The sequence below is a fragment of the Podarcis pityusensis genome (assembly GCF_964106645.2).
Source record: "Podarcis pityusensis genome assembly, chromosome: 2".
NCBI classification, from domain to species: Eukaryota; Metazoa; Chordata; class Lepidosauria; order Squamata; family Lacertidae; genus Podarcis; species Podarcis pityusensis.
The window spans coordinates 42,680,240-42,693,825 of record NC_138029.1 but is presented as its reverse complement, the minus strand read 5'-3'; the positions used below and the strand labels follow the sequence as shown (position 1 = coordinate 42,693,825).

At 39.2% G+C, this 13,586-nt stretch overlaps 1 protein-coding gene across 2 annotated transcripts in view; it reads left to right on the top strand.

Annotated features, from left to right (window-relative positions):
- Positions 1 to 13,403, top strand: part of FOXK2 (forkhead box K2) — a 31,510-nt gene extending 18,107 nt beyond the window's left edge. Inside the window, exons 3-9 of one of the 2 annotated variants that reach the window (XM_080993793.1) lie at positions 4,388 to 4,535; positions 6,124 to 6,270; positions 7,505 to 7,698; positions 9,252 to 9,427; positions 10,123 to 10,419; positions 10,612 to 10,806; positions 11,926 to 13,403. In XM_080993793.1, the coding sequence (XP_080849919.1) occupies positions 4,388 to 4,535; positions 6,124 to 6,270; positions 7,505 to 7,698; positions 9,252 to 9,427; positions 10,123 to 10,419; positions 10,612 to 10,806; positions 11,926 to 12,122 (1,354 nt within the window). In that variant the 3' untranslated portion in view covers positions 12,123 to 13,403. Of the gene's footprint in view, positions 1 to 4,387; positions 4,536 to 6,123; positions 6,271 to 7,504; positions 7,699 to 9,251; positions 9,428 to 10,122; positions 10,420 to 10,611; positions 10,822 to 11,925 lie in introns of both variants that reach the window. The other variant, XM_080993792.1, reaches the window with a different exon arrangement.
- The last annotated feature ends 183 nt before the right edge of the window (positions 13,404 to 13,586 follow it).

Here is a 13,586-nt window from a genome sequence, read left to right as displayed (position 1 = left end):
ACTAAAATCAAAAGTATTAGATTAAGAAAAGTATTAGTTCCAGCTTGCATGTCCTTCTTGTTTTTGTTCTGTGGGATTTCTCAGTGTCCCTGACCCTCAGTGCCTTCTCCAGTTGGAGGTTGGGTTGGGATGTGGGAAAATGTCTGCCACATCCCTGCCCTGGGTAAGTTTTGAGACCCTAAAGTAGGAGAAGGGGATGAGATGGCAGAGGACTCTGGTTCCTTGCAAGAGCTGAAAGTGATCGCTTGTATGGTCTTGATCCTTTGTGAGCGTTCACTTAGAACACTTGCAAAGAATTGATCTCTTTTGGGGAGAAAAGTTGGGTATACAGGCATTTCTAATTGCAATTTAACTAAATCATTTTTACCAAGGATGCAAAGGCAATTTGGATGTCATTTGCAAAATATTTTAAGCAGCTAGAATGTGCAGAGTACATTTAAGAATATTTAAGTTGGTTTTGCACCACAAAGGTGGCAAAACTGTGACTTGAGCTGAGACTTTGGAATCATGATTTGTGTGTAGTAGTATGTTCAGTGAAAAATGTGTGTGGTTGATTTTAACTCAGACTGCCGTGTCTACATAACAAGTATGGAATCAAAATGCTTCTGTAGATCTATTACAGTTGTCTTTGTGTTGCCTAGAGTATGTGGGCTGTATCCAATGAAGTCATTGACTTTAAAGGATCATCCCTGTTCATGCAGTAGAATTTCCCCTGCCTTGCCTTTCCCCATGTGCTCCTGTGCACCCCACATACCTTTTCTGGGTTTCTTCCCAATCCTCCAGAGCAGATTGTAGGGAGGAGAGGGAGGACTTTTCAACTTTATAGCATTAAAAATAGTATTCAAAATAACTTCGAAAACATTACAAGGCTTTTCAGCTTTACAGCACTAAAAATAATAGTCATTGCTATTTTGAATTTTTTTTAGGAAAGGCACTACATTATAAATGCTGAAATCTAAAGAATTGTCCATGCAGCATTCTGTGCACATGCTGTGACTTTTGTGTGTGTTCCCAACTCCTCTTCTTACCATAATCTCTCATCACTGCCCTGCCTCCGAAAAAGCTACTCCTGGAGGTCATGGGGAGCTGGAGTGGCAGTGAGGTTCTGTAGCTAAAATGAGAATCACACAGTGTGGTTGCTTACAGGCACCCTGGAGTTTTATTTTAAATTACATTTTTGTGCATGTGTTATTTTTGTGAAATTATAATACATTACACATTTTATTCCAGTTGCTTTGTCAAAATAAAGCATGTCCAGCAGCTTCTGAGGCACATAAATATAAAATCACATTGGTTGATTCTTGGTATCAAAACAAACATTCGTCCATGCAAATTCTTTCCTATCAGAACAAAACATAAACAACATATCTCAAGAGAAGCAATTGTGACCATATAATCTTTCTCAAGGGAGAACTGACTAGAACTTCTGTGTGTTACCCTGCACATTTATATGAACAAGGTAAAAGGAAGACCCAGAGATGCAAATATTTTTCATGGAACTTTCCCCCCAATGTTGATACCAAACTTCTGTGTTTAAAGACTCAAAATGCATTAATTATGAGAGATCAAGGGTAAATCAGGCTTTTAAGATTCCTCCTTACAGCATCTTCACAGTACTGATTGGAGCTGCATAAATTATTGACTCCAACTATATTACTAGATAAGATCTATATTAAAAACTAAGCTAAATTGTCGAAGGTAAGTTTAAATTGGCTGACTAAAATGTGCCCTTATTAAATGGGCAGCACATGTAAAAATAATAATTATATATAAGTACTTTTTTTAAAAAACCATCTACACATGGCAGGCACCATCTTAGAAAAAGCATTCATTTTCTTTGTTTAACATAAAAAGAATTACCGTAATATTCTAAGACATTATCTTCTATGACATGCACATGTATCATCAAATGACCTTTTTTTCTCTTCAAAACTATTTGTTGTCATAGACAAATTTAATTAATTTAAAATCGCATGCTGTTAATTTCCTTTTAATTGGGTGGAGGCCCTATTGAGAACCTGTAGGCAAGGGTCAAAATATATATAAATCCCTGCTCCTTTTGCACACAGGAACTTTTAAGCTTTCCACTCCATTAAGTGTCAGCCTCCACCCAGAAAATCCCATCCAAAGGCTGAAGATCCTTTGGAGCAGAATCTCACGAGGGACTGTTGTCAGCGGAGATACTGCCTTTCCCCCTGCACATGAAAGGAAGCTCTTTCCACTCACACATGTAGATAGTGTGTTTGGATCTCACCATAGTGTTTGCTGAAAATTAAATGGAAGATGGAGCCATTATGTGGGCTTATTCTCCATCTAATAGCTGGGTTGGCAATAGTTGATTGTTGTCTGGATAGTGATCCTGTTCAGGGGTGGGTGCGTCTTTGTCATGCAGGTGCTTTTCTAAAGCTGATTTGTTTATCAGTTGTACATTTTAGAAGCTATATAGTCAACATTTTGAATGCTTTTAAAAAATTAAGTTCATTCTGAAAACTTCCACAAATAAAGTTGATAGGTATTCAGTTTGAAATGCTGAAATAGGCCTATAAGCCAGTACTATTGTGGGCATGCAGCAAAACAGACTTCGAGAGCCAGTGTGGTGTAGTGTTTAAGAGCGGTAGTCTCGTAATCTGGGGAACCGGGTTCGCGTCTCCGCTCCTCCACATGCAGCTGCTGGGTGACCTTGGGCTAGTGACACTTCTTTGAAGTCTTTCAGCCCCACTCACCTCACAGAGTGTTTGTTGTGGGGGAGGAAGGGAAAGGAGAATGTTAGCCGCTTTGAGACTCCTTAAAGGGAGTGAAAGGCAGGATATCAAATCCAAACTCTTCTTCTTCTTCTTCTTAACAACCGTAGCTCAGGAGTCAGTTGGTTCCCTTTTCTCCACAGGTTGATCTTTTGCCTCTGTTGTATTATCTGATCTAACAAAGTTTTTGGTATTGTTCATTGTGAAGAATAAACAAATTATATGTTTACTTATATCATCCTTTTTTGAAATTTTTTGGATTGGTTTACTGCCCTTCTCACCATTGCCCACTATATCCTGAAGAGGATTTAGATCATTGTAGCGTTTCTTTTGTAACTGGTGTGCATTACTGATGTGTCCTCAGCTACCTCAAATCTAATCTACTGAAGATAGGGATATGCACCTAAAACAATTCTTTGCATTCCTAAAGTTACCATCCTGAATGTAGTTCCCCATTTGATCTGACTGTAGTCACTGGACACATGTGAGAGATTTGCCTACGTGTACAGATATCTATTCCAAACTAATATGTGACAATTGGCACCTATATGCAACCACTTCCATATTTAACAAGCAATCCTGGCATCTAGCAAGATTGCCAGATTGCAGCCTGGAGACTCTTCTGTCTCTTTACAGTCTTGCAGTCATGCAGGAGGATGCAGCTGTGGCATTAAAAACCAGCATTTGGACCACTTTACCACTAAAACAATAATTACCTCCCTCCCTCAACCTGTCAAACCTCCCATGTGCTGTTGGAAGATGTTGCTTGAAGACCTCGCAGCTTCCAAGTTGAAACGAAGGATGGCTGCTCTTCACACTTGCTAGAGGGCAGCACCACATTTTTTGAAAAACTAGGTAGAATCAAACATTTCTTGATCTTAAGAGGGATTGTTTTCTCTATATTGAGAGCATGTGAGACTTCTGCCAAGATGTTAACATTTTCCTAATCTAATAGTAACAGGAAAGTAAAGCCTGCTTCTTTCCATATGTCACTCACTACTGCCTTCATTGGTGAGTGACCCCTCTCTTTTCCCCTCAAAAAGAGCATTCAGATTTGTGATGTAACCACTGTTTACATGGAGTATTTTCATCAAGGCGTCAGTGAATTGGCAAATTTAGCCTCCATATCTTTTTCCAAGCACTATGTCCTATAAAAGAAACTGGATTTGACAGTGTGATCTTTTTACCCAGGCTTTGTCAAGGCTCTTTGTCTCACCACATTGAATTTTGTACTCCATGTGTTTCAACTGAGCAGTTTCTTGTCCTACTTGTGTAGTTCTACATTTTGAGATGCCACATCCTTGTTTAAGGCTTGTCCATCCATTTTCATATATACTGTTGTAGACACAAGTAAAGCACTAGACTCTGAAGAACAGTTTTCTAAAAATGTTTACATGTAAGTTCAATTCCGTTAGAGAAACATCACATTCATAAAATAGCGGTTAATGTTATCCTTATGAAAGAGATCCCAGTGATCCCTTCCCCCATAACTACTAAAGTTCACAATGCTGAGAGACTTATAAGGGTTATTGTGGAAATGATTGAGGTTCTTAATTGCATGATTTATTTTGTAACCAGGGGTGTTTGATATTTTTAATTTGTGGGTGGATATACTCTGTAATGGATATATTCTTCCTATTCTACAGTGCTGCAAATTCCTGCCCATCTAGCCCTCGTGGTGCAGGTTCTTCAGGGTACAAAATGGGCCGTGTAATACCATCTGACCTACATCTAGTGGCTGACAATTCACAGTCAGAAAATGACAAAGAAGCATCTGGTGGAGATAGCCCAAAGGTAAGTTTGATTGGAATCAATGTTGTAACATTGATTCTTGAGTTCTGTGTTACACTAATGGACATGTATTGGTTGGAAAAAGCAAAAGTAGCAATAATAACTATATGTGGTTTAGTAGTTTGAAATAGAAAACAACATGTATCCTGTATATCTGTGCTGTATTTAGTTTGGATGCTACAGAATGCTGTGAAAGTATCATAAAGCTAGAAGATTATACTTTCACAATTTTCTTTTTTGTTGTCAAGTGATTTTCTAAAATATATTTTAAATTATATCCATTCTGTGTGTTGGAATATTGAAAATGCTAAAGCCTATAAAAGTTAGTTTCAAAAAGGAAAGGCATCAAATATGCAACCACAGAGTCAAAGGCAATGTAGGCAATGTAGTCCAACTCTCTGCTTGATGCAAGAAATCCAGAGCTAGAACATCCTCAACAGATGGCTAGCTTTTGCTTGGAGACCTTCAGTGAAGAAAAGCCCACTACCCCTCCTAGATCTGCCCACTTGGAGCAATAGAGAGCAAGTCATTGTCCTCTTCTGTGGGACAGCCATTCAGGTATCTGAATGAGTGCTATCTTGTTACCCCTCAGTCCTCTCTTTTCCAGTCTAATCATGCCAAGTTCTTTCAACCTTTCTTTATAATAATAGGACTTGTTTTCCAAAGCAGCAGCTGTATTTGTTGCCTTCCTCTGAACTCATTCCAATATGTCTATATATCATGGGAAGTCACTGTTCTGAGCACTTCTGTACTGGATCATTCATTCATTCATATTTTGTTCGTTTTAAAAACATCTCAGTACACCATAGTAATGTAGTTTAAAGTTGTGGGTGCTGTACTGACAAGCTTGAGTATGTGCACGCTAATGGAATTTTGATGTCTGGAAACCATCCTATGAGGAATGCTTGAAAGAGCTGGATCTGTTTAGCCAAGAAAAGAGAAGATAGCAGTTTTCAATATTTGAAGGACCGTCATGCAGAAGATGGGGCAGACCTGTTCTCTGTTGCTCTAGAGGGCACTACTGCAAACGATTGATGGAAACTGCAGGGAAGTAGAATGCAGTCTGCTAAACATTGCAGAAACTTTCTACTGGCGAGCACTATCTGATCATGGAATATAACTGTCTGAAGAGGGCTTTTATTTGCAGGAGGTTTTTAAGCAGAGACTTGATGGTCAGCTGTCAGCTATGCTATAATGTAGTTTTATCCTACGTTGAGTGGGGGGCTGACTTCCAGTGTATCTTCCAGTTTTGGTATTAATATGGATATGGTGTTCCACTTGAGATTGAATAATAATAGTGCAGAATAATATGGAATGATTACTTTCCATGACGTGGAAACTATGGAAACTATTAATGTAGCATATATTCACATTAGCCTTTTTTGTATCACACTGTTGACTCAAGTTCCACTTGTGATCAACATCAGTCCCAACTCTCAAACACATAATATCTCCCAATGCAAATCTATTCCAGAATTGTCTGATATTTTCAAGCTTTATTGTAATACACAACTGATGTATTTCTTACGTTACTGAATGGATAAGATGCTGTAGAAAACTTTACTGTATTCATTTTCATCTTCTTTTATAGGATGACTCAAAGCCACCTTATTCCTATGCACAACTAATAGTACAAGCAATTACGATGGCACCTGATAAGCAACTTACACTAAATGGAATTTATACGCACATAACTAAAAACTATCCTTACTACAGGACAGCAGACAAGGGCTGGCAGGTAAACATAACTAGTATTGTTTTAAGTAAAATAAACAGAAAACAACTTAGTTTAGTTACTACTTCAGACACGGACTTCACAGCCCCCCTCCTGCCCTGGTTATATGTTTAACTTTGTGAAATAGGTTTTTGGAGCTTTGAAAATGATTAGCTGTTTCAGTAACCTAAAATGGTACACTGGTTCTTTCAGTAAAACTAACCCTTTTCCCATGACCCTTTTCCACATAGAAAGGTTAGTAAGGGATGTATTTGTAGTAATGAATGAGGGTTTTTCAAAATTGTAATTGAGAAATGAGAAATCCCTAAATGTCTGGTAGATGAATGTTATGTATGTATGTATGTATGTATGTATGTATGTATTTATTTATTTCATAAAATTTATACATTGCTTGATTGTAAAAAACCTCAAAGCGGTTTAAGTAGGAGTCACAAATTCTGTGCCAGCTTCTCCAAATGCTATTTCCAGAAACCCCCAAACTGGATTACTTATCCTCTTCATCTAATAAAACCAACTTGAACATGTGCTTTAGTTTTTATAATGTAGTCTGTAGGCAGCTATTGTTAGGTTGCAGAACTTGGGATATTCCAGTATAGCCTGGAGAGACACAGGGGATGGGAGAGGAAAAGAGGCAGGAATTTTTAAGGAGGAGGAAAAAAGAGGACATGGAATGGGAGAGAAACAGTGAAGTTTGAGGAGAATTCTTTATTACCAAAATCCTTGGCCATCCTCGTGTATTTGTTCATGCCTGAACAGCATATGTTGCCAGAATATTTCCAAGCTTTTTAAAAGGAAAATTCATGTTTTGGTTATTAAGAAACTAGAAGGCATTGTTCAGTACATCCTAGGAGTATAATGTGAAGAGCTTGAAAGATCAAGTCAGGGAAGGCCACCAGAATGTCAAATGACTTTTCAGCATGTAAAATTTAAAACTGCTGTACTAAGCAAAATTTGAAGTATTTCAGGTGACAGAAGGTAAAAATACAGTTGAAGCACCAGGAAAAGGCAAAACCATGTGTTAAAGAGGGAGAAACTGCAAGACCTAAATATGTGGGGCTATATTAGTGATAGTTCCACCGCTGAAAAAGTTGGTTATGATGGAAGGGTGACTGCTGTCAAATGAATATGTGGTGACTGGAGACTGGTTTCACAAGGAGCGGAAACCTTTGCATTAGGCCATATTCCTGCTTGATGCTGAAGAGATGGATGATTTCTATATATTTTTTATATTCCATAGAATTCAATTCGTCACAATCTCTCTCTGAATCGTTATTTCATCAAAGTACCACGTTCCCAGGAAGAACCAGGCAAAGGCTCCTTCTGGAGGATAGACCCTGCCTCTGAAAGCAAATTAATAGAGCAGGCTTTTAGGAAAAGGCGGCCGAGAGGAGTACCTTGCTTTAGAACCCCACTGGGACCTCTCTCTTCTCGGTAAGGAATCAAAGTTGGGGGTTTAAAAATACACTTTCAGAGGCTTCACCTTAAGTGTGACTCGTTCTGCTGGGCATAGGGTAACCACAGTCCTAAGTGATTGCAATGTTGTTAGAGCTAGATGTATAACAATTATAAAGGACTTTTCCTAAATAGAGAACGGGTGTTCATTGTAATTGACTGCACTAAGGAGCCATTAAAATTTCTTCTTGAGGAGACTTGGTGGGTTTTGCTTCATACTAAGGATCTGTTGCCATTTTGGGGGCTTGAAATCCCCCCCCTCCAAAGTTTAGGCTGGCTAGTAATGTTGTTCCTTCTCAGTTGTAGCCCTTTCGAGTGCATTGCAGTTACCTCAAAACAATAGCTGTGGAGGGCTAGATTCACACAGTGCAGGTAATGTAGTGTCACAAGAATCGACTTTCACACATTGAATGTTGTCAGTTTGCATTATTAACATAACACCTGCCAAGCTGCCCTCTTGCTCCACAGTTGCTGCTCAGGGATAATGCCCAGCAAGGGCACACTCTTCTTTCTCTTCAATCTGTTCACTCTTCTGTAGTAGCTAGCTAGCAATCAGCTCTACATGGCAAGCAGCTCTTTTGATTGCATTTTTTTAAACCATTGGCTTGCCCCATGGCTTGAGCCTTCTGGAGAAGTATCCATTTACCTTTTGGACCTAACCCACTCTGCTTAAATCTGGGTGTGTATAATACATTATATAATATTTTAAATGGGTGACACCCAGCCGTGCTCCCCCAATTGTCTAATGAATTCTGCTTGTACAATGGGACTTCTTTCACCCCTCCCCCCAAAATCTTCCCTTGTTCCACAGGGATTGTATTGGTGGCGCAGGGGGCAGAAACTTAAGCACAGATTTTGAAAGTTTTCCTTAAGAGCTTCATGTGTTCCATCATTTAACTAAAATTCATAGTGGCTAGGCATGCATTTCCAAATAGAACATGAACAGTTAGTAGTTTCCTAATAGAGAGAATACTCTGGTGCTGCTTAAACCAAGATGGAAATCACAGAAATATAATTTTTTAACAGTTCCATTCATTTTTTAAGGTATTGTCTCAAAAATGATGTATCTAAAAATATTTAAAGCAGATCCTGTGTGTTAGAGAAGTAGGGAAATCCAAGGAGAACGTATATGACAGAGTAACAAAGATCAAGGTATTTGAGTTAGGGAATTCCATAACTTTTGATCGTCTAGGGTGCCTGTGTGCCTGCCAGTGTCTGCTTTGGTGCCCACACAGGGGCTTCAGCACACTGAACCTCTAAATTAAGGCATGCTGAATAACTCATTCATTTTTATTGACATTTGTTTCAATGCCCCCCACATCCTACTCCTTGTTCTGTGCTACTATAGCAACCATAGTCTGCTTTTGAATTACCTCTGCAAAAGTCTGCAAAGTCAGGAATTGGTAGTACTTCTCAGTCAAAGAGCTCCTCCTTGTGGAAAGTATATGTATTAAATGGTTTTTGAGGCTGACTACTCATCGTAGCTGTCAATTCTCAATCTGAAAGTGGCTGCTTTTGTTCTTCATTTGCAGAAGTGCCCCAGCTTCCCCTAATCACTCTGGAGTGTTATCTGCTCACTCGAGTGGTGTGCAGACCCCAGAGAGCCTGTCAAGGGAAGGGTCACCTGTCCCAATGGAACCTGAGCCGAGTACTATCCAGCCAAAATTAGCAGTAATACAAGAAGCACGATTTGCACAGAGTGCCCCAGGTGAAATATTCATATAGTGTTCATGTATTTAATATGCATATTAAAACTGTACCAAACTAATGGAAAGTATAATGTAGGCTTCACTTCAAAAGCCAAGTTTGTTTGCAGAAAGAAATTATGAATGAAAATTAAAAATATAAGTACTCTATGCTTTGTGAAGGGCTAATAGAACCCCCTTTTCCAAATACTTTTGGGGTTGAATGGAATTGTCATGCTGAAATTATGACAATTGATGGTGCTGGGTGGGGTTGATGGAAGTTGGGAGTCTAACAACTTCTGGATTTCCCCAATGCTGTGTTAGGAGGTCTCCAAAGGGGAAAGCAAACCAAATTGTTTCATAGGAGCACAGAGATTACATTGGTGACCTCCTGCAAAATGTGTTCAAGCCACTGAACTACGGATCTACAACACTTCCATTTTTTTGTTTTTATTTTGAAATGTAGTTATGTTAACTATTAGTGTTGCCAGTAGTTGCAACCCTCTCCTTGTGGCACAGCAACGTGTTTTTTTTTTACTTTTTTACTGCTGAAAACAGTGTCAGTAATACTGAACTAACTGGATTTACTCTTAGGATAGCTGAAGAAACTGTTGAAGGAAGGAGTAGGCTTTTTTAAAAATTCAAGTAAACAATATGTTCATAGACTTTTGGAAAGCGGATGATTTAACTAATTTCCCCCCCTGCCTTTTTTTGATAGGATCACCCTTATCTAGCCAGCCTGTTTTAATTACTGTACAGAGGCAGCTACCACAAACTATGAAACCTGTCACATACACTGTTGCAACTCCTGTGACAACATCAACATCCCAGCAGCCTGTAGTACAGACAGTTCATGTTGTTCATCAGATCCCAGCTGTGTCTGTCACAAATGTGACTGGATTAGCACCAGCAAATACTTTCACTGTAGCTGGACAAGCCGTGGTCACACAGGCAGCGATGGTGGCCCAACCTAAGGGAGAACCTCAAGAGAATGGAGACCACAATGAAACGAAAGGTGAGAATTTGGTTCCGGTTCCCCTTGGAAGTAATACAGTCCAAATATTTTTTTGTATTTGTTGCAAGTAGAGAAAACAACTACATAATACTGATTTCTCTTAAGAAGTGCTAATTTTGATGCTTTAACCATGAATTATTCAGTGCTTTCAAACTTATTCTAACAGATTTTTATTTTTATTCCCGCCCCCAGTTAAAGTGGAGCCTATACCTGCCGTTAGCCATACAACCATAGGAGCTGCTAGCCGGATCATTCAGACATCTCAGACGGCACCTTTACAGACGGTTACTCTAGTGCAACAGACACCTCTAGGTCAACACCAGCTACCAATAAAAACTGTAACTCAGAATGGAACACATATAGTACCCATCACCACAGCAATTCAAGGTCAGGCCAACACTGGTAAGCATTTGGAGTGGTGTCTTTAGTGTCACAAATTTTCTTTTGTCACAGTGATGTCCAGTATCTGTGGATTCTTGATTCTCAAAATTGTTACAGATTTGTGCTTAATTCTTTAGCTTATTTTGAGGTAACTACTACCTTGGAAAATTAAGGGGTTTTTTGTTTGTTTTTTAGTCTACATCCTTTCCCTTTCACGTTAAGTTAGGAACTGATCTGTGATACAAAGACCTGTGTAACTGTGCTGTGCATTAGTATTTCTGGAGGAATGGCTCCCCATCCCAGATAGAAGCGAAGAAGAGTTTGGATTTGATATCCCGCTTTATCACTACCCGAAGGAGTCTCAAAGCGGCTAACATTCTCCTTTCCCTTCCTCCCCCACAACAAACACTCTGTGAGGTGAATGAGGCTGAGAGACTTCAGAGAAGTGTGACTGGCCCAAGGTCACCCAGCAGCTGCATCTGGAGGAGCGGAGACGCGAACCCGGTTCCCCAGATTACGTGACTACCGCTGTTAACCACTACACCACACTGGCTCTCAGATAGCAGTCTGCTTTTAAAATCAAAAGGATGTTTCTGTTGAAAGTTAGGGAATTCTTCTGTGGGAGAGTCGGGAACCACCACTAGTTATGCTCAAGGCTTTGGGCATGTCTAAAGTAACTCTTTTGATCCCCTCATTGGTTGGATTCATGGTTTAATTAAGCTTTAGATACTCAATTATCTTGGTGTTGTTTTATTTCTTTCTCTCCCCCCACATGCTGCCCTGAACCTTGACAATGCAGTTCTTTACAATGTATTATAGTTATTTACTCATGCTTTTTTCTTGGTTGTTTCACAATCCTTTGGGACCATCTGCTCCCGGTAGAATATAGACTGCTATCCTATTCACACTTTCTGGCAGTAAGTTCCCTTTATCACAATAATGTTTTTCTTCCTCTTTAGCCATGAGGTCAGCCACTGCAGATATTTTCACCCATGCAAGAACATCCTAGGGTCGTTCTCGAATGTGTGCCGCATCAAGCTTTCATGTAATACTAAAGCCATTCGTGGAATTGGGCTTCCTCTTGCCTTGCCTGCGTTTAATGTATCTCCATTCTTTTATTTTCAGCTGCTGCAAGTCCCCTACACATGTTAGCAACCCATGCATCTGCATCAGCTTCTCTTCCAACAAAACGTCAGAACGGAGACCAGTCTGATCAGCAAGAGTTGAAACGTATCAAAACGGAGGATGGAGAGAGCATAGTCATAGCTGTGAATGTGGAAACTCCACCTGTGGCAGTGAGTGAACAAGGCAGCCAGAACTAGGAACTTAAGAGGAATATTTCTTTTTAGAATGATGCTCCGTGGTGCCAAAAGGAGACATTGAAACACCTAAACTATTGAACATGTTCTCACATGGTGGGGAAAGGGGCCCTGTGACTTCAACTTTCAGCACTGAGAAAAAAAAACACAGGTGGCCTTAGAACTCCTTAATTTAAAAATCGAAACCAAACTGTCCAACATCTTGTTCCAGAGGCTGTGACCCCTTTCCCCCCACTCCTCCTTGCCGTTCTGAAGTGACTCTTTATAGATAAGGAGAGATACAAAAGTTGGAAGTCTGCAACTTTAAAAAGCTCTATTGGATTGATTACTTTAAGGATTGAGTATCTCAGTATATCACAGCATGATAAGTACTTCATGTGACTGGATTTCAAACGATTGTATATTCCTCAAAGGGAACAGAGGCAAGGAGCCATTTCCTACATCTTGGCAGCTAGCCTTTCATAATGACCTACCCAATGCAGTTGTTGGTAGATATGCAGTATTTTGTTGTTCACATGTGGAATTAGAAATTTTTGATGTGTACTTTCATTTTATTTTCAAAATAATGGGGTCTTTGACATTTCAAATCACTCCATTTCTACTCCAGAAACTTTGGAATCACACAGTACTTTTCATGTGAAATTTTGTTTGGTAAAACTGAATGTAGGGTTTTTTAACCAATGGAATGATTTAATTTTGTCCTGTTAAAGTTCAGATAAAGCTACTTTGTTACATCTGCAAATTTTCATATTTTAGCAGTTGCCTGATAAAATTTAATCAGATTTTATTACCTTGTGTAGTGATCAAATGCTTCTTTGGGCTTGCATGTTACTGATTAGAAATACAGTGTAAATGAGCCGTTAACTGACGTTAAAGAACTGCTATGATGAATTTGACCAGAGCTGCACTTATCTGTTTCTCTTTCTTGCTACCTTTTGCTGTTTGTTACTTTGTGTTGACTTTGATTGTCCCTGGCTTATTTTTCCAGTCTAAAGTAAAACAAGAGTCTCGCTTAATATTGTGTATGTTTAAAATGGCAGACTGTTCTTCATTTAGAAAAGAGAAAATTCTTTATCACAAGTCCTTTTAAAAAGAGAAAAAAAACTTGTCCAGAGGTATATCCAATATTTTTCAGCATAAGCGCCCACCGGTAGAAATTAATCTGATGAGTTTATCTTTAACTTTTGATGTCCTGCACAGACCTTCTGGGGTCTGCATTAAGAGTAGCTGTTGAGGTTTTCTAACAGTGGCTACCATACTATAATAAATGTGGTTTTTTTTAAAGTGTGTGTTCTGCAGTTGAACATTTTAAAGGATACTTCTCAGAGTTGTGATTGTAGAATCCACCTTACATTTCAGAACTGAACTAAAAGCTAAGACTGTTTTTTGTCTTTCATTCACATGCTGTCTTGTCCCTTCATATTAAGGTGAGTTAAAGGTAAAGACTGGCTTGAACCTTTGATTTGC